The sequence below is a fragment of the Bicyclus anynana genome, chromosome 21, assembly GCF_947172395.1.
Source record: "Bicyclus anynana chromosome 21, ilBicAnyn1.1, whole genome shotgun sequence".
Classification (NCBI taxonomy): Eukaryota; Metazoa; Arthropoda; class Insecta; order Lepidoptera; family Nymphalidae; genus Bicyclus; species Bicyclus anynana.
This window is the reverse complement of record NC_069103.1, coordinates 266,007-285,338: the sequence shown is the minus strand read 5'-3', so window position 1 is coordinate 285,338 and position 19,332 is coordinate 266,007. Positions and strand designations below refer to the sequence as shown.

Below are 19,332 nucleotides of genomic sequence, written 5' to 3'. Positions count from 1 at the left end.
AATATAATATATAAACTTCGTTTTTTTAGAATTGCAAAATTTTGTAAACAAATATGGCCGTATTCATCACTGACATTAGTTGTGACGTCATCCTAGGGATGGGCCGTTGATGAACTATATCGAGAATTAACTACTACTAATCGAATTTTATATCAATTGTAAAAAAATCACTTTACTTAAAAGCTCACTTCTAAGTTGGCAACACTAATCACACAATCAAAATACGCGCGATATTAACTATCTACCTCTTTCTGTTGCATATTAATTAATATCTATCAAATAACATTTTTTTCACTTGTATCTGTTTGTTATAAATTAAAAGAGTACTAAAAAATTTAGGCAGTACTTGTTAACGCATTATCTTTTTTTAACATATAAGTACGTAACTAACTAAACAGCGCTATGAAAAAAATACTTTATTCATATTACTCAATTACGATATCGATACTGAACGGAATACATTCGATATTTACAATCGGTAAATCGTTCATTTTTAATCTGTGGTGACAATTTTACTTGGCACAACCTTAGAGAGACGAAACGTCAAATTAACATTTAAATGTAATCTGTGTGCATAATTTCGTGTTTAATTTCGTTTATTTCTAAAAATTTTGATTAAGCCCTGTGTAAATTAAAAAAATGTTACGTTTGTATGATTCTCCATAGGTGGATTGTAAAGGACAAAGTGTTTGTGCGTGTTTTAATAGTTTGATGGTTCTGAAAACTTATATGAAAGTTTGGCATCGACAAAAGGGTTTGTTTATTTACCAAATAGCGCAATTCAATCTGGACATGGTATAGATAAAGTTACGTTTCATTTGTAAGTTTTTCTAACTTAATTATGTCAAACTTGTAATATAAATAATGTTGAAAAGAAACAATTCTTAATATTTTAGTAAACTAGAAGTTATTGACTGTTTCTTATGTCATGGAAGTACACAAACTAGCATTTTAAGGGAGCTCTTTATACGACGAAAACTATTACAACAATGAAACATCAATTCTATAAAAACGGTTTTCTAAACGCGTTAGATCGTTGATATTGTACATTGACAGATGGGTAACGTCTAGCGGGGCAGGTCCTTATATAATTGGTCTGAGTTGGATGTCGATTTCTGTCTACGGTCGAATGTAAGAATCACGTTCACAGACTTTATCTGTAAAATGAAATGTCAATTGTCAACAGTCAATGTCAATTGTCAAAAGATGTCAATTACTCAATTGTCAATTCGTTTTTTTTTGATTTTTTTGGACTATTGAATATCGCGGCAACGGAAAATTGGTTAATTTGTTTTAATAATTTTTAATAAAACTGTAGTTAAAAATGGAATACAATAGCACTGGTGGAATGCGGAGCCCGTTTTCACCTCGAGTGAGACAATCTATTGGGGGCCGCAGACCTATTGGACTAGGTTCAGCTAAAAAAAATCAGAGGTAACTTTGCATAACCTATTCATTTTCTGTTCTTATTTTTTATGTCGTAAATCGTTGTCTTAGACATAGGCTCTCGGTGTTAATATATAGATCAATGTGCAGTATTTTATTAAATCATATTATATGTAACATATAAATCGAATAAAAAATTGTATGACCCAGCACAGGTCAGGATTTCTTAAGTTCTAAATTTCTTCAAGACCTGAGCTAATTTTTCTTTTAAATAATTTTTAAAATTATTTAACCACCACTAAATAGCCACATTTTTTGTGAATGACTTAAACTATGTTATATCCTCATATTCTCAAAGTATATATAAAATAAGTATATATAAAAACATGCATGTAAAGTGTTTTATAATGGTTTTGTGTCAATCTTAGGTAGACATAATTTTTCACTGACTCAAACAAGGCTGCTCAGGCAGTTAGAATAAATGAAAAAAATATTAAATAAGTATATTCAGACAATACAGACATCACTATCTAAAGTAAGAGTAGCTTTTGTTATAGGTACTATGATAGCTGATGAATAAACATAATATATATGTAATACATATAAATACTTACATATAAACCACCCAAAGTCATGCCCATCATATTTATATTTTCCACTTGTGGTAATCAAACCAATAGCCTTTGATGCAGAAAGTGTCACTACTTGATGTACCACTCAGCTTTCATAAGATAACAAATACAGCTGTCTCACTAAGTGTAGATTTTGTATTGTAGATTATTTTTAACCGACTTCAAAAAGGAGGAGGTTCTCAATTCGGTCGGTATTTTTTTTTTTTTATGTATGTACACCGATTACTCAAAGACGCCTGGACTGATTTCAAAAATTCTTTTTTTGTTTGAAACGGTATAGTCTCCATTTGGTCCCATTGCCACGATGTCAAGATCTGATGATGGAATCCTGGAGAAATTGAGGGGAACTTTCGAAAATTATATGGGTGTCTAGTGTGTTCGTAAACTTTTCCATTTAGTACTTTTAAGCACTACAATTTCATGATAGTTTAAAATCGATCTGATGATGGAGCCATAAAACACACGAGGGAACTCCTCGGCGATTTACAGCAGTTACCTTGTGTTTGGGCTTGATTAATTTGTATTAATGGGAACTTTCCACATACATAGGTTGTGACTGTCATTTCGGGGTTTGGTGATGAAGACCAAGGACAATTAAGGGAACTCCTTAACAGATTACAGTAACTACCTTGTGTTTGGCCTTGATTAATTCGTATTGCTGAGAACTTTCTACCTAGATGAGTTGTGTCTGTTATTAGGGGTCTGATGATGAAGACCAAGGTCAATTAAGGGAACCCCTTAAAAGTTTAGGGTAGCTACCTTGTGCTTGTGCTTGATTAATTTGTATTGCTGAGAATTTTGTACCAAGATGGGTTGTGACTGTCATTAGGGGTCTGATGTATTTGTTTGAGATGAAATTTTACACTAAAAATGGAAAAATAATAAAAATTTTAATAAAAAAAATACAACCAACTTCAAAACCTAAAAACATATCCACTAAACTAAAAAGCGAAAAATAACATCATAATATGTTCTACCTGCTGATCAGTATGAAGGCGGTGCTTAGCCGGTGTTGTCTTAATTTAAGCCATTTCTGACCACCACATGAAACAACACTGTCTGCAAAATCTAAATTTATAAGATATTCTCACATGGCTTGAATTAATACATCGCCGGCTAAGCACCGCCTTCATACTGATCAGCAGGTAGAACATATTATGATGTTATTTTTCGCTTTTTAGTTTAGTGGATATGTTTTTAGGTTTTGAAGTCGGTTGTATTTTTTTTATTAAAATTTTTATTATACATCTTTAAATGGCAAAAGAGGACAGTACAGAACAGTATTGTCTACAGCAAATTCATGCAGTCAGTGGAACAGCCTGGAGATGTGATCTACAAGACTGCAATGAGCAGCATTGAGACGTTTGGCACGCCGCTGCCTGTCATGGTGACTGAAACACTCACTTTTGGTAAGTGTGCATCACATTATTCATTTTAGCTTAACTTCAATTTAATTATACTGTAAATTGCACTAACTATAGTAGTCATTATTTATTGTTCTTGTGTTCTGAGGTATGTGTTTAATTCATAAATTAATGGAATACCAAAGGGGAATTTATTTTGCTGTATTTTTACATAAAATATTATGTATGTACATTGTACATAATAACTTTTATCAACCCCATCGACTTGTTGTTAAATTACTTGTGAATAGAGATGTGGGTTGTGTATATAAACCATTTTTTTAAATTACTTTAAGTTTTGTAGGTCATAACTGTTTTCTATCCCTAATAAATGAAATTAAATAAAATACACTAAACTGCATGGCAGGAAATATTTGTTACAAAGTTAGGCAATTGCCTAGCTTTGTGTCTGATCTCAACATTAGGATGTGTATACTGCACAGTGTGTAAATCATCACAGTGGCGTTATATAGTGTGTTGCAATATCAGAGCACTAGTTGGCATATACTATACATTTCGTACATACGTTTTATAATCAATTAATATAAATAATAATCACGATAGTTTAAATTCTGAAATATACAATTGTAGTTTTCTCATTCTGTAGTTTAATTGTAATGTTTTCTGACTAATATAATTGATGTCAATGTTATTTTGTTTGTTTGCTATGGTTTTGCGTCTAAGCCACAAAAAATATTTTGAATGGAAAACTACATAGTCAGTGAGTAACATAGGCTATATTTTATCCCTTGGAAATGGGAATGGGAATGGAAACTATGCAGGTCAAACTTTACAGGTGTTCAGTGTCCACTAGTGTATGACAATGAAGAGTATTTCAGTCATTCAATATTTTAGACAACTTATGATAATTTCCAGCTAGTGGCGACGTGAGCGTCCGCATGTCTCCGTGCGGCTGGTGCTGGGTGGTGGCGGGGCGTCGCGTGCTGGCCTGGCCGCGCGAGGCGGCTGCGTGCGCGGCGCCCACGGCCCGGGAGCTCACGCTGCCGCAGACGGACCTGGCGCACAAGGCCGAGCTGGTGCTGCTGTTCTATGAGGAGGGGGCACAGGTACTGCGTGTGGAGCGGTGTGTGAAAGAGGATCAGGAAAGTCAGACCATGCCTCTACCATAAGTAAATATGGTAGGCATTTCAGATCATAGTGGTTTTGAAAAGCAGCAGTAATAAATGTCTAACAGATTGACACGGCTTGCCTTGAGACATAAGTTTAACTTCTCATATTATCCCAAAAAAATAACTAAATTGGATGATGGTTACATTCCGATTCTCAGCAGCTGACAAACTATCAGCTTATTAAAATGTTGAAGGTCTCGCATCAGCATGACCATCGCACCCTCCTTCCCTGCACTCTATCACCTGTGGTTGCCATAGATCCCGTCGTGCATCGGCGTATCGCCAGAGGGCGTGGTGCGCTACTGGCCGTCGGTGGGCGCGGAGGGCGCCTACACCGACGTGTCGTGCGAGCTGGCCGGCCAGGAGTGCGACCGCCTGGCCGCCGCCAGCCGCGGCCTGCTGCTGGCCACCACCACCTGCACACTGGTCAAAATCAACACCACTAATGGTGAGTCAAAAAGAAAGTTGAAGTTTTTGTGTTTCTATACTAGAAAAAATTTTTTTAATAATAAATAATAAATAAATTTATTTAAACAATACACATCACTATCTAGCCCCAAAGTAAGATTTCTTTGTTGAGTGAAATCAGCAAGCAAAGTATTGGATTGATGCCTAGACAGGAAGGATAATTCAAATCTAGATTGTGATGAAATATTTATGAACTAATGATGAATCCTGTGGGGAATGTGGGGACAAAACAAAACAGTATGATGCACTTACAACAGAAATCATGCATAACAAATAAGTATTTTTTTAATACCAGCCTTGTTAATAACTTTGTTGAAACACAGTTTTTGTCTATTGTGAACTGTTATCGCAGTGAAAATCAGTTTATTGTAATCACCTTTCCTGTGGGTATATGGAGATAAAACATAGCCTATATATAATCAGATATAATGTAGGATTCTAATGGTGAAAGAATTTTCTAGATCAGTCCAGTAGTTTTATCAATCAAATCTTTCCACTTAATATCAGTATATAGATTACATTAGTAAGTCCTGTTCGTTCACAGAGGGTCGTCCCACAGTAGTGTGTCAAACGCTGCGGCCGCCCAGCGGATGGCTCGGCGGCATCGGCCGCAGGGTGTCGCTGTTGTTCTTTGGATCGATGCCCGCGCACGCTGACACGGTAATATTATACCTTCGAATTGTGAGGTGGGGCAGAGATTTTAGCAACATTGTCATTAGATTTATTTTTTTACAAAAACGTAAACTTACCGTCCGTTAACTGACAGACAACCAAATTTTCCGCACAGAAATTGGTGGGAGTAGTGGTGCTGCCTCCGTGGAGCAGCCCGGAGAGCGGCGAGACGGCGGAGGAGGAAGAGTGCTACGCGCTGGTGGCGGGCGGGCCGCTGCTGCAACTGTGGTGCGGCGCCGAGGTGCACGAGCACCATCTGCGGCGCCCGCTGTCTGAGGCCTTCGCGCGGTCGCACCTAGCGCCGCAAGGTCGGTAGCACCCAGCTGTCCCAGCTCGGGATGTTGGACGGAACCGTACACCAGCCTCTTCGCAAGCGTGGGTTCGTATCCCACTGCTGCCATCAAATGTTAGCGAATCCTTGGCAACCCTTTGCGGCCCAATTACCGAGATCCAAAGCTGAGACGGCGCTACGCTGGCAAAAATTACTAGGTCTTTTGGCTAGAGGAGTTGAACGCACAGGCTTTGTTTGTGGATGCGGATCTCTCTGTAATGTTGTTATTGTGTGCTAAATAAATACATAAATGTACATTGTCAATGCTCCCACAGGCGACCTCAACAGCCTGGAGATCATGGCGCTGGACGTGCACGCGCACGGCGCGCGCGGCCTGCTGCTGCTGCTGGCCGCCGTCAACGTGGCGCGCTCGCCCGACATGAGATACGCGCTCGGTGAGTGCGTCCACTGCGCTGTACAGGGGTGGGCGACGGCAGACTGAAGCGAGACTGTGGTTCCTCACTGGCTCACTATTGTTGTTGTTTACTCCCCTCCTTTATCGCGCAGGCGAGGACTCGGTTATGTGATTTGCTTGTTTCAAGACAATTTTCTTAGCAATAGAAATTTCTAGAATCGTAATATTCTGTTAAAAAGATAAATGCCTATCTTTAATAATATTCGAGTAATCTCCACAGCTCACATCAGCGTGGAGCAGCGCGATCGAGCCCGCGTGGTGTCGCTGTGCGCGCTGCACGTGCCGCGCGACGACGAGCCGCCGCGCTGCCTGCCGCTGCCCACGCGCCCGCTGCTGTACACCTCCACCTACGTGGCCTGCTTCTCGCGTGAGTGTCGACACACGGCACGTCGCCGTGCGCGCTGCACGTGCCGCGCGACGACGAGCCGCCGCGCTGCCTGCCGCTGCCCACGCGCCCGCTGCTGTACACCTCCACCTACGTGGCCTGCTTCTCGCGTGAGTGTCGACACACGGCACGTCGCCGTGCGCGCTGCACGTGCCGCGCGACGACGAGCCACCGCGCTGCCTGCCGCTGCCCACGCGCCCGCTGCTGTACACCTCCACCTACGTGGCCTGCTTCTCGCGTGAGTGTCGACACACGGCACGTCGCCGTGCGCGCTGCACGTGCCGCGCGACGACGAGCCGCCGCGCTGCCTGCCGCTGCCCACGCGCCCGCTGCTGTACACCTCCACCTACGTGGCCTGCTTCTCGCGTGAGTGTCGACACACGGCACGTCGCCGTGCGCGCTGCACGTGCCGCGCGACGACGAGCCGCCGCGCTGCCTGCCGCTGCCCACGCGCCCGCTGCTGTACACCTCCACCTACGTGGCCTGCTTCTCGCGTGAGTGTCGACACACGGCACGTCGCCGTGCGCGCTGCACGTGCCGCGCGACGACGAGCCGCCGCGCTGCCTGCCGCTGCCCACGCGCCCGCTGCTGTACACCTCCACCTACGTGGCCTGCTTCTCGCGTGAGTGTCGACACACGGCACGTCGCCGTGCGCGCTGCACGTGCCGCGCGACGACGAGCCGCCGCGCTGCCTGCCGCTGCCCACGCGCCCGCTGCTGTACACCTCCACCTACGTGGCCTGCTTCTCGCGTGAGTGTCGACACACGGCACGTCGCCGTGCGCGCTGCACGTGCCGCGCGACGACGAGCCGCCGCGCTGCCTGCCGCTGCCCACGCGCTCGCTGCTGTACACCTCCACCTACGTGGCCTGCTTCTCGCGTGAGTGTCGACACACGGCACGTCGCCGCGCGACGACGAGCCGCCGCGCTGCCTGCCGCTGCCCACGCGCCCGCTGCTGTACACCTCCACCTACGTGGCCTGCTTCTCGCGTGAGTGTCGACACACGGCACGTCGCCGTGCGCGCTGCACGTGCCGCGCGACGACGAGCCGCCGCGCTGCCTGCCGCTGCCCACGCGCCCGCTGCTGTACACCTCCACCTACGTGGCCTGCTTCTCGCGTGAGTGTCGACACACGGCACGTCGCCGTGCGCGCTGCACGTGCCGCGCGACGACGTGCCGCGCGACGACGAGCCGCCGCGCTGCCTGCCGCCGCCCACGCGCCCGCGCAGCCTGCCGCTGTCCTGCTTTGGCAGATGTGGTTTTAGATATCGTATTTTGCATCAAAAAAAAAATATTTTTTATTACGAGTAGTTTGATACCGTATCGTACTTGCAGCGACGGCGACGGACAAGGCGGAGTACGTGGACGTGTCGGCGGAGTCGGACCGCATCCTGGGCGCGGCGCTGTGCGACGGCCTGCCGCTGCTGTTCAGCCGCAAGCACGGCGTGCTGCTGCTGCGCGCCGCCGAGCCGGGCCCGCAGCACCACACACCGTACGGACAGAAAGCTTAAAATTAAATTGTTGTTTTTAAAAAATACTTTGATTAATTGACTGGTGTTGTTATTGACTCTTATTTTAGATCTTTATATCTTGACGTTTGTTTACAGTTCTATATGCGACAGTCCGATGGGGTCGCCGTGCCCGTCAGACATGTACGACAGCAACTTGTCGCTCTACGAGATCGACCCGCACGAGGTAAATAATCCAAGTTACATATCATTTACGTTTTTTGAAAATTTGTACTACTTATTTGAATGGTGTTTAAGAGTCGTTTGAGGTTCCGGTTGTGGCGCACTTCGTTTGCTTTCTTCGTTACGTTCTTTAGTGAACTTTGATGTGTGCTGTGTGTCGCGCCGGTGACGCTGCTCGCCACCTCAGTATTGGCGTCACATTCAATCTGTGGGAAGAGTATCGTACTCGTAGCACCGCATAGCACCGTTTCGTTCACCAAATGAATATCACGAGTGCATTACACTAGCACCGCGTTCCCGCAGGTGAGCGCCATGAGCACGGACGCAGCGGGCAAGCTGAAGAGCGCCTTCCTGTTCCACGTGCGCGGCGAGCCGGGCGCGGCGGCGCGCCTGCTGGCCGAGCTGTTCCCGCGCGCCGAGCCGCACAGCGACGCGCCGCTCGACCGCACCGCGCTGGCGCTGGCGCAGGACATGCTGGACGACGCGCCCGCCGGCGACCCGAGGTGAGCGACCCGCTGCCCGACGCGATGATGTCTTGTAGTGTGACTGCCAACATGTGAACGGCCCTCCGTCGCAGGTGGAAGCTGCGCGGCGGCGGCGCGACGCGCGTGGCGCTGGGCAGCTCGGCCGCGCTGCAGACGGCGGCGCAGCTGCGCGACAAGCAGCGCGTGTTCGCGCTGTTCCTCGACTTCCTGCGCGCGCACGGCCTGTGGCGGCGCCTCGCCTGCGTCACCAGCGGTGCGTCTCCCACACACACACACACACACACACACACACACACTGCTCTCTATATGTGGTTTGAACTAAAACGAGTTTAGGCACGCTCAACTCGAGAAGTAAGTTGGTGAATGCGTTATGAAAAATGTAATTGAGGCTTATATGATGCGTGTCATCTGCAAGCAAGTGTTTGTTATTTTAAACTACCAGTAGAAATAAGTTTTACTTCAGTTGTGTGGTCTAAAGCACACATATTTTTTACATTGTATAGGCGAATGCTTGACTGTATTGTGGCTGATATTGGGCGATGATGCATGGTGTAATGTACTTGCCTAGAAGATGCCTATTCACTCTTTACTTGAAGATACTCGTATTATAAAAAGAATGCGCAAGCTGGAAAGGAATTCCATAACTTCGCAGTGCGGATTATGAATGAATATATATTGAACGGAAACAGTTGACCCGTAGACCGATCAGGGGAATGTCATATCTCCAAGTAAGTGTGCGTGTGTGTGCAGAGCACGCGGAGGGCGCGGTGAGCACGCAGCACGAGCTGTGCGCGCTGGGCGAGCGGCTGGCGGCGGCGCGCGCGCTGCAGCGCCTGCACCAGGAGGGCGCGCCGCTGGTGGACGCCGCGCTGCACCGGGTAACGTACTCACACCATTTTACTTTGACATTTTAAGTTGAACCAATGAAAATAAAAGAAAGGAAAGTTAAAGAAATTGTGTAAATTGAAATTGTAATCTGTGATCAACCCCGTCTATCGTTATCACGAGTCCCACTAGTTGAACTTATCTGTGAACATGTCAGTGCTGTTACATACGCTTTGCTGTTCTTCTTGGAGTTGTTAGCTTTACCGCGTGGACTCGACCGCTGTGATCACCGGCAGGTGACGGCCGGCGCGGAGGGCGAGGGCGCCGACAGCTCGGAGGGCGAGGAGGCCGAGGTGCTGCAGGCGCTGCGCAGCGGCGCGCTGGCGGCGGCCGACGTGTGCTTCCGCCGCGTGACGCGCATCACGCGCGTGCTGCGCGCGCTGGCCGAGCTGCCGCCGCCCGCGCACGACGCGCGCGCCGCCGCGCACCACGCGCTGCACGCGCTCGGCGCGCTCACGGTGAGTGGCGTGCGGGCCTGACATACGGCCGACGTGTGCTTCCGCCGCGTGACGCGCATCACGCGCGTGCTGCGCGCGCTGGCCGAGCTGCCGCCGCCCGCGCACGACGCGCGCGCCGCCGCGCACCACGCGCTGCACGCGCTCGGCGCGCTCACGGTGAGTGGCGTGCGGGCTGACATACGGCCGACGTGTGCTTCCGCCGCGTGACGCGCATCACGCGCGTGCTGCGCGCGCTGGCCGAGCTGCCGCCGCCCGCGCACGACGCGCGCGCCGCCGCGCACCACGCGCTGCACGCGCTCGGCGCGCTCACGGTGAGTGGCGTGCGGGCCTGACATACGGCCGACGTGTGCTTCCGCCGCGTGACGCGCATCACGCGCGTGCTGCGCGCGCTGGCCGAGCTGCCGCCGCCCGCGCACGACGCGCGCGCCGCCGCGCACCACGCGCTGCACGCGCTCGGCGCGCTCACGGTGAGTGGCGTGCGGGCTGACATACGGCCGACGTGTGCTTCCGCCGCGTGACGCGCATCACGCGCGTGCTGCGCGCGCTGGCCGAGCTGCCGCCGCCCGCGCACGACGCGCGCGCCGCCGCGCACCACGCGCTGCACGCGCTCGGCGCGCTCACGGTGAGTGGCGTGCGGGCTGACATACGGCCGACGTGTGCTTCCGCCGCGTGACGCGCATCACGCGCGTGCTGCGCGCGCTGGCCGAGCTGCCGCCGCCCGCGCACGACGCGCGCGCCGCCGCGCACCACGCGCTGCACGCGCTCGGCGCGCTCACGGTGAGTGGCGTGCGGGCTGACATACGGCCGACGTGTGCTTCCGCCGCGTGACGCGCATCACGCGCGTGCTGCGCGCGCTGGCCGAGCTGCCGCCGCCCGCGCACGACGCGCGCGCCGCCGCGCACCACGCGCTGCACGCGCTCGGCGCGCTCACGGTGAGTGGCGTGCGGGCTGACATACGGCCGACGTGTGCTTCCGCCGCGTGACGCGCATCACGCGCGTGCTGCGCGCGCTGGCCGAGCTGCCGCCGCCCGCGCACGACGCGCGCGCCGCCGCGCACCACGCGCTGCACGCGCTCGGCGCGCTCACGGTGAGTGGCGTGCGGGCTGACATACGGCCGACGTGTGCTTCCGCCGCGTGACGCGCATCACGCGCGTGCTGCGCGCGCTGGCCGAGCTGCCGCCGCCCGCGCACGACGCGCGCGCCGCCGCGCACCACGCGCTGCACGCGCTCGGCGCGCTCACGGTGAGTGGCGTGCGGGCTGACATACGGCCGACGTGTGCTTCCGCCGCGTGACGCGCATCACGCGCGTGCTGCGCGCGCTGGCCGAGCTGCCGCCGCCCGCGCACGACGCGCGCGCCGCCGCGCACCACGCGCTGCACGCGCTCGGCGCGCTCACGGTGAGTGGCGTGCGGGCCTGACATACGACTGACGACATATCTCGTGAAGAAAAATAAACAATATGTCATCCTCCAAACAACAAGGTTTCGAGCTGCTTGTAACCAGCAATTACCTTCAATCCATTTAATAACTTCGGTAAACCCAGCGGGGGCCGACCGATACTGCGCATACCGGAGCGCTCGGTCGCTCCATCGTGCACTGAACGACTCTGAGCTATCTTGTGAGGCGCAGTGTGAGCGCCGAAGTCAGATCTGTCAAAATCATCACTGATCACACGCATTTTTCCTCATGTTTTTTTTTTCACATTATTGAACCAATTTTTGAAAACATTTGGAATGATGAATGTACCATTATACTTTAACACTAGCGGACGCCCACGACTTCGTCCGCGTAAAAATCGATGTCAACTTTTAACCCCTATTTCACATCCTTCTATTTATATTTTTGCAAGCTTTTTAACGTATACCTATATTAATGCCCCCTATCAAAATTTTTCAAAATATTATAATATTCAATAGCAGACCCGGTCAAGGTTCTCTTTTACTTATGTGCACTTCTTTCCTACCCCTGACTTATCCTACCCTACTCCTACCCTACCATACCCGTAACCTGCCTAGAGCTATTGCCACCCCCTGCCCTATGTCAAAAATCATAACCATCAAACAACCAAATAGATTCTGGACTTCCTGAAAGCACAGCTCATACAAAGGTACTTGAAACACAAAAACATTCCAAAATCATTTCCTGGCGGTTTATTCCCAAAATTAGACAAATTATTATGCGTACCGCTCCTGATAATCATTAATATATTTTCTTTTTACTCTGTCGGTAAAACGGTTAAACAACAGTGCAATGGCAGTGTTTAAAGCTGTCGTGTACACAAGTGTCGCAGTAACGTGTGTGTGTGCAGACGGCGCTGGGCGAGATGCACAAGCTGCGCGCGCAGGCCGGCCCGCGCCCCGCGCCGCCGCTGGGCCCGCGCGCGCTGCTGTCCGCGCTCGCCGCGCTGCACAAGCGCGCCGTCTCGTGAGTACTCGCCGACCATGTCATTGTGCGCCCTCATGAGATGTTAGCATTTCATGGATTCATCGTGTGGGTGCCGGCTCCATCGAGTGTAACGTAATAGAAAGCAATGACAATCACTGTCATTGCTTTCTATTGTATCATCATTTTTTGGTAGAGCAAACATCTCGAGCAGGTCCCAGGACTTGTGACCTTGGGTGTAGGTTTAAGGGATCAGCTCCCCTACCCAATATCTTCTCAATGCCCACACTGAACATTTTTATCATTATTACTATATAAAACATTGTAAATAATTAGAACACAAAACATTATTGCACAAAATCATTAATGAGTATAGCAGCGTGACGGTGTTCACGCTGCCTAACAAAGAACTGAACTCAATTGATGACTTGATGAGGATATTTGATGAAACTCCCTCTTATTTATACCGTCACTGTTGCAACAACTTCGTACAAATATCTTCTTTTTATAATAATATAAATATAATTAATGTTAATACCACCCATACTCGAGAAACTCGTAACACCGGTCAAGTTGTCCCTTTTGACATGTCAACATAGTACTTTCTCTGCTCTTGTAGTTCTCCCTGTGTAGCCGAGTTAGCAAGCACCCTACTTGACTAGCTATGAATGTCTGTGGATTATGGTTTGTCGTTGGTGTTATTGTATGACATGTGTCTCTGGCGACAGCGAGTGCGCGCACAAGTGCCCGGACGCCAGCCTGCGCGCGCAGCTGCTGGAGGCGGCGGCGGCGCTGGCGGAGCTGCTGCTGGCCGAGGCGGAGCCGCTGCGCGCCGCGCGCACGGCGCACCTGTACGAGCGCTTGCGCAGCGACACCATCACGCCGTACCGTGAGTGCCCGCTGTGCTGTGCCGCAGTGCTGCCGCTGCAGGGAACGTGAATGTTGCACGGTGCTTGTCCGCAGTGCAGGAGGGGCAGCTGGAGCGCGCGGCGGCGCTGGCCGAGAAGTTCAAGGACTTCGAGCTGCTCATCGACATGTGCGTGCGCCGCGGCGACGCGCAGCGCCTCTGCGCCTACGTCGACCGGTTCGCGCACGAGGTGAGCGATAGAGTGATAATGGTATAATTAATAATTATATACTAATATTATAAAAAGGTAAAGTTTATGGTATTGTTGGGGTTAAGTCTCTGGATCTACTTAACCCATTTTGAAAATTGTCTTCAGTCTACCACTAAAAAGACACGTTATTTGTGAGTGTCATATTATACTATATTATAACGTGACAAGTAGTAGCGACAGTGATGGTACCATCATTTTGTGACTGATCTCTTCAGTCGTCACACACTTTTTCCTCCGTCCCTGTGAGTTTAAATTGTTTAAACTACAAAACAGATTTAATATGGTTTTTATTATTAGTTGAAATTATAGATTTATATCGTCGCGAACTTTATCTGTGTTAATGTTGTATATTGTTATTGAAATGACAACGTGAACGTCAGGGCATGGCGGAGAAGGCGTTCGCGTGGCTGGCGTCGCGCGGCGGGCCGCAGCGCGCGCTGCTGCTGCGCACGCTGGCGCCGCGCGCGCCCGAGCGCCTGCGCGCCTGGCTCGCCGCCGCGCCCGAACGCCTGCCGCTGCGCGCGCTGCACGCGCTGCTGGCCGACGACGCGCCGCTCGCCGCCGCGCTCTACGCCGACCTGGCCGAGCAGGAGACGGAGCGCGTGGCCAGGATGCGGACGGCGGCGTCGCTGGCCAAGCTGTGCGCGCTGGCGGACGAGGGCCCGCAGGCGGACGCGTGGCGGCGCGCCGAGGCGCGGCTGGCGCTGGCCGAGCAGCACGGCGCGCTGCCGCGCGACCTGCGCCTGCACCACGGCCTGGACGACGACGCGGAGGGCGGCCGCGTCATGGACCCGGAGGAGATCGTGCAGGTTGACCTTGTACTGTGTAATGGTAGTGTGGGTTGTACATTTGGGGGTGTACAGAAACCTCTAGTTGTGTACTGTAGCCGAATTCGAGTCGGAATTGTTATTAACAAAATACAAAATATCATAAATATGGTTATCTAATAAAAAAATGTTTTTTTTTCTTATTTGTACGAGTACATTAAAAATAATTATTTTATACTTGTATATGGAGCTTTATTCATCTACGTATTATTTGTTGGAACCGTCGACAAACTATCAGTTTTCTAAAAACATATTCATACAAAATCGTAATTTATTTTTTGTCAAAACTTGATAATGATGAAACTTTTGTACCAATAGTAACAACAGGTATTATTTATAAATGGCAGATGTACATCGACTCGTCGAGCCGCTCGCTGACGGAGTACGACTACAAGAAGGCGCTGGACCTCACCGACTTCGTGGACGACATGGAGCGCCGGGACGAGCTGCGCCTGAGGGTGAGCACTAGCTTGGCAAGGCCGAAAGTGGGATGCATCAGTTGTGGGTTTATCTGTCGCTACCCACCTCACGGCCCCGCGGACCATCGAGAGTGTTACGAATGAATTTGCCTCGCTATACAACTGAGTCATACGATTGCTCATTGGATTTGACGTGCGCACGTTCGTGCAACCAATTCGTCTCATTAATATTATATTCAAAATTCATTATTTCAAGTCGGTAGGCTTAATTTACAAGCACATGTCAATGACGGATGTGTGTGTGAGCGCAGGTGTGGTGTGTGTGCATCCGGCGCGACGACTGGTCGGTGTGTCGCGTGGACGCGCCCGCCGCAGAGATGCAGGACAAGATGTTCTTCCGCCTGCTCGACCTCGTGCACCTCATGGGTTAGTGAGCCACTCGTCCACTTAACATCATCATCATCATCATCATCATCATCATCATCATCATTATCATCATCATCATCATCATCATCATCATTATCATCATCATCATCATCATCATCATCATCATCATTATCATCGTCATCGTCGTCATCGTCACGATTCGATAGATTGTTTAAATGTGGGCCCCACTGCAGCTTAGCGTCTAACGTAATTCCAAGAAAAACAGTGGTATAAACCAGATCTAATTCTTCATTACTGAGCTTAACACTGCCCTTTACTTGCTGGACGTTAGATAATGTAAATTTTATGCATTTAGTTTTATTCTTAGTGAGCACTAAATTATTAGCTTCAAACCAATGTACCACTTTCTTGAGAGAGTTGCTTACATCGTCATTATAGATTTCTCCTCTATTACTTTTAAACATAAGTGATGTGTCATCTGCAAACAAAACTGTATCATGATTATCCTTATCAACATAAGCAAGGTCATTAATATATATGAGAAAAAGAAATGGTCCTAGTATAGATCCTTGAGGAACCCCCACTTTTACAATAGATCTGGTAGACTGCTTTCCATTGATATCTACTTTCTGAATTCTATTCATCAAATAGGAACTCAGCAAGTTAAGGGATCTATCCGGAATTCTTAGCGTTTCTATGTTGTGTACTTTTAGTTTCGATTGGGTCTTCACTAAAATTAAACTCATCTTGCAGGGGCTGATCTGGAACTGCTGCTGCCACCCGTGGAGGACATCCTGACGGCGCCGGAGCTGGCGGAGCTGGTCTCCGACCCTCGATTCCACTTCATCATCAAGTACGGCTACGAGCAGGTGGACGCCACTAGAACCGACCACTTGATCGAAGCGTCGTAACTCTTGTAATTTATATTAAGCGAAGATCGCCTTAGTACAAATTGTGCTGCGTCGTCGCAAAGGATCAACGCATTGTATGCCACACCTGCGTTGCGTCGCCGCAGTGCAAGCGAACGACTCACGCTCGCACATGGTCAGTCTCAAGATCTAAACAAGTGAAACACTGTCGTAGCGATTGATCTCCGTGAAACTTCGCTGCAACGACGCAACGCTTTAATGGTGTCATATTAAACGTTATTACGACGCACCGTACGCAACGCACTAATGGGGCATCGCTTGAAACGCTTGACTGCAATCTCTTCTGATGTTAAGTTTTATTGTATCCTGAGGGCTTAGTTGCAATTTGATATTGTGATGATCGCGTTAACGTAAACGCGATTTTTTAAGGAATCGAAACAGCGCCATCTAGTGGCACTACTGCACAACTGTTTCAATTCCATATAAGTTCGCGTTTACGTTAACGCGATAGTAACAGTATGAAAACATTGAAAACTCCCACTAGGCACACTGGTTATATGTATATTGCTGTATACGACTTCCGTGGCGCAGTGGTATGCGCGGTGGATTTACAAAACGGAGGTCCTGGGTTCGATCCCTGGCTGGGTCGATTGAGATTTAGTTAATTGATCCTATTTTATAATTGAATGTGTCTTTAAATACGTCTAAAACAAACCTTGGTTAAGAACCAAGTGGTTTTCTGAACCGAGGGAAATAAATCTAAAACTCAAGTTATATTTTATATTCTAATTTGGTTCAGGTTTGTTCAGATGGTATATTTCACGTGTTTTTGCTATTAGCCTAAGCAAACACTTAGAGCTAAACAATTTGACATTGGTCGCCATTTGTGTTTCTCTCTAGGTATGATGTGGTGCCTACAAATTATATTTAATACATCTATAGTACCATCTTGAACTACTTCTACTCTAAACATCACCAGTAAAGCGTTCATGTTTTAGATGAGTTAAAAAATATGAGAGTTCGAAAAGATCATTAAAAATACCAAAACCAATACCAGTTGGTTGCTGTACATCCTGTGATGTACGATAACTATGTACTTTATAATTGTCAAATTCGTAGACTGAGAGCCTGCGTTAGCGAGACTTACCTCATTTTATGAAGGCTGACATTTCGTCAGATCAGGATTTTAGCATAGGTATGGAGCCAGCTATGGAGCCTGGACCGTGGTGACCTTTGAAAGTGGTTAAGATACCTTATTATGGAGCGACCAATCATTATTGATAGTTAAAATCAGAGTGAAGTTACCAGACCAATTACAAGAAATATAACTTATTTAGATGAGATCGACTTGAATTTGTTTAAATTTTATAAATGTAAATCATGAAATCAGCTATCTTAGTACCCATGACACATGGTGCTTCGGGGTTGGATAGTAAGTATTTTCCAAATATATTAATTAATTAATTTATATTAGGTAATAATATAATTTTCAACACATCATCCTATTTTAAATTAGAACATACCTATGCATAGAACAATGCAAAATATCAATTATTAAGTATTAAGGTAGTTCCAATCCAAGTGGATGACAGAACACGGTTTAACCCAATGAAGGACAAGAAGTGTGTTGCACTATGTAACACGTATTTTTTATGTTTCCCCTGACAAAATATAAGAGAAATAATGTCCCCAGTCGTCAATCACTAAGCATCGCTACAACCTTTCGAAAAACGCCTACAAAGATTAAAACAATCATAGCAATCACGACCCACACTCCATATTATTGTATGTATTACTTACTCATGGTAGAAGCACGGTGGAACCATACTTCTAGGCTTCATAGAATCAGGTATGTCTGGCAGTCGCAGGCTCGCGTTATAATATACAATGTGTGGAGACTTCATAGTGTAGGGTTTACTGAACGCTCAGCTATATTGATTTAATATTCCGGAGTGAGTATGAAATTACTTATGTTTTATATAGCTGTATTGTTTCATATCTTAACAAGCCCTGCAAACTCGCACAGTCTCCTTAAATATGTCAGCTAATGTGTTCTGTAACTTTTTCACCAAGTTGATGTGGCACAACTTTAATGTTTTAATTTAAAATTGCCATTTAAAATTTAGGATTTACGTCATCTTGCGGACCTTAAGCTTTTTGGTATAAAAAATAACCTATGTGCTATAATAGATTATAATCTATCTGAGTGTCAAATAACAACAAAATCATGAAACGTCACTGACAACGCCTCTACAAGTTTTGGACATTTCATTTTTGAAAAAAAAATTAATGGGGGTTGTGCTTTATCAACTCGTTGAAATGTTTCAAATACTTGCGTTAGAATTTGACAGCCCTTGATTTAATTTGTAAGTTTCTTTATTGTTTGTAGGTTTAAGTTAAAAATGTACAATTTCTCACCATTCGATAAAGTTCAGTCAGACTGATTTAGGTGTATGCCGCGGTTTATCGACCATACAGTGGGGAGTGCTGTGTAGCATTAGCGCTTAGTTAGCTTTCAAAGAGCTGTTTGAGATATGTATTATTACGCTAGTATATTGTTTTAGCTACACGATAGCTCAGAACATAATATATCAATCAGTATTATCGGTTTTGTATTTGGCAGATCTGAATGTTGTAAAACTAACGTCCGGTTTTTGGGAAAAGTAGTCAAATTTTATTTTGTCCATTCAATTTATGCATATATACGCAGTAACTAAGCTTTGTTTGAAGACTTGACACTTGAAAATTTTTGGAGAAAATGTACCCGTCGTCCAACTGTATGGTTGTTAAATTAGGACTAATTCTAAGATAGCTATAATGTTGTGATTCTGTTAATTTTTTAATCTTAATATGTTGCATTAAAGGTAATTATTAAAAAAAAATTGTTTTATTTTATATTATCAATTATTAACAAATCAATATACCGGTATAAGTATGTAGGCACTACTCCCTATTATACTGCTATATCATGTCGTAAAACCTCAATTAAAA

General features: G+C 47.5%; 1 protein-coding gene across 1 annotated transcript; it reads left to right on the top strand.

Annotated features, from left to right (window-relative positions):
* The first annotated feature begins 1,192 nt into the window (after positions 1 to 1,192).
* LOC112048397 (nuclear pore complex protein Nup133) lies at positions 1,193 to 19,223 on the top strand. The gene is made up of 34 exons (XM_052888169.1): positions 1,193 to 1,434; positions 3,312 to 3,427; positions 4,298 to 4,488; positions 4,810 to 4,999; positions 5,564 to 5,679; positions 5,807 to 5,999; positions 6,298 to 6,417; positions 6,658 to 7,060; positions 7,103 to 7,188; positions 7,322 to 7,444; positions 7,578 to 7,700; positions 7,816 to 7,938; positions 8,156 to 8,312; positions 8,428 to 8,515; positions 8,815 to 9,014; positions 9,089 to 9,249; positions 9,747 to 9,874; positions 10,118 to 10,354; positions 10,427 to 10,495; positions 10,582 to 10,650; positions 10,738 to 10,806; positions 10,893 to 10,961; positions 11,048 to 11,116; positions 11,203 to 11,271; positions 11,358 to 11,426; positions 11,513 to 11,581; positions 11,668 to 11,736; positions 12,648 to 12,763; positions 13,450 to 13,610; positions 13,685 to 13,818; positions 14,220 to 14,648; positions 15,014 to 15,124; positions 15,397 to 15,511; positions 16,226 to 19,223. Exons 1-34 carry the CDS (start codon positions 1,325 to 1,327, stop codon positions 16,381 to 16,383), a joined length of 4,710 nt encoding a protein of 1,569 aa, XP_052744129.1. The 5' UTR covers positions 1,193 to 1,324; the 3' UTR covers positions 16,384 to 19,223.
* Positions 19,224 to 19,332: the final 109 nt, after the last annotated feature.

What these genes read in the sequence shown, in the direction of transcription:
- LOC112048397 (XM_052888169.1), top strand. Translation starts at nt 1,325, where the DNA reads ATGGAATACAATAGCACTGGTGGAATGCGGAGCCCGTTTTCACCTCGA. An exon ending in CTACGTGGCCTGCTTCTCGC is followed by an intron (nt 7,939 to 8,155) that starts GTGAGTGTCGAC and finishes TCGTACTTGCAG; the next exon opens with CGACGGCGACGGACAAGGCG. An exon ending in CTGCACAAGCGCGCCGTCTC is followed by an intron (nt 12,764 to 13,449) that starts GTGAGTACTCGC and finishes CTCTGGCGACAG; the next exon opens with CGAGTGCGCGCACAAGTGCC.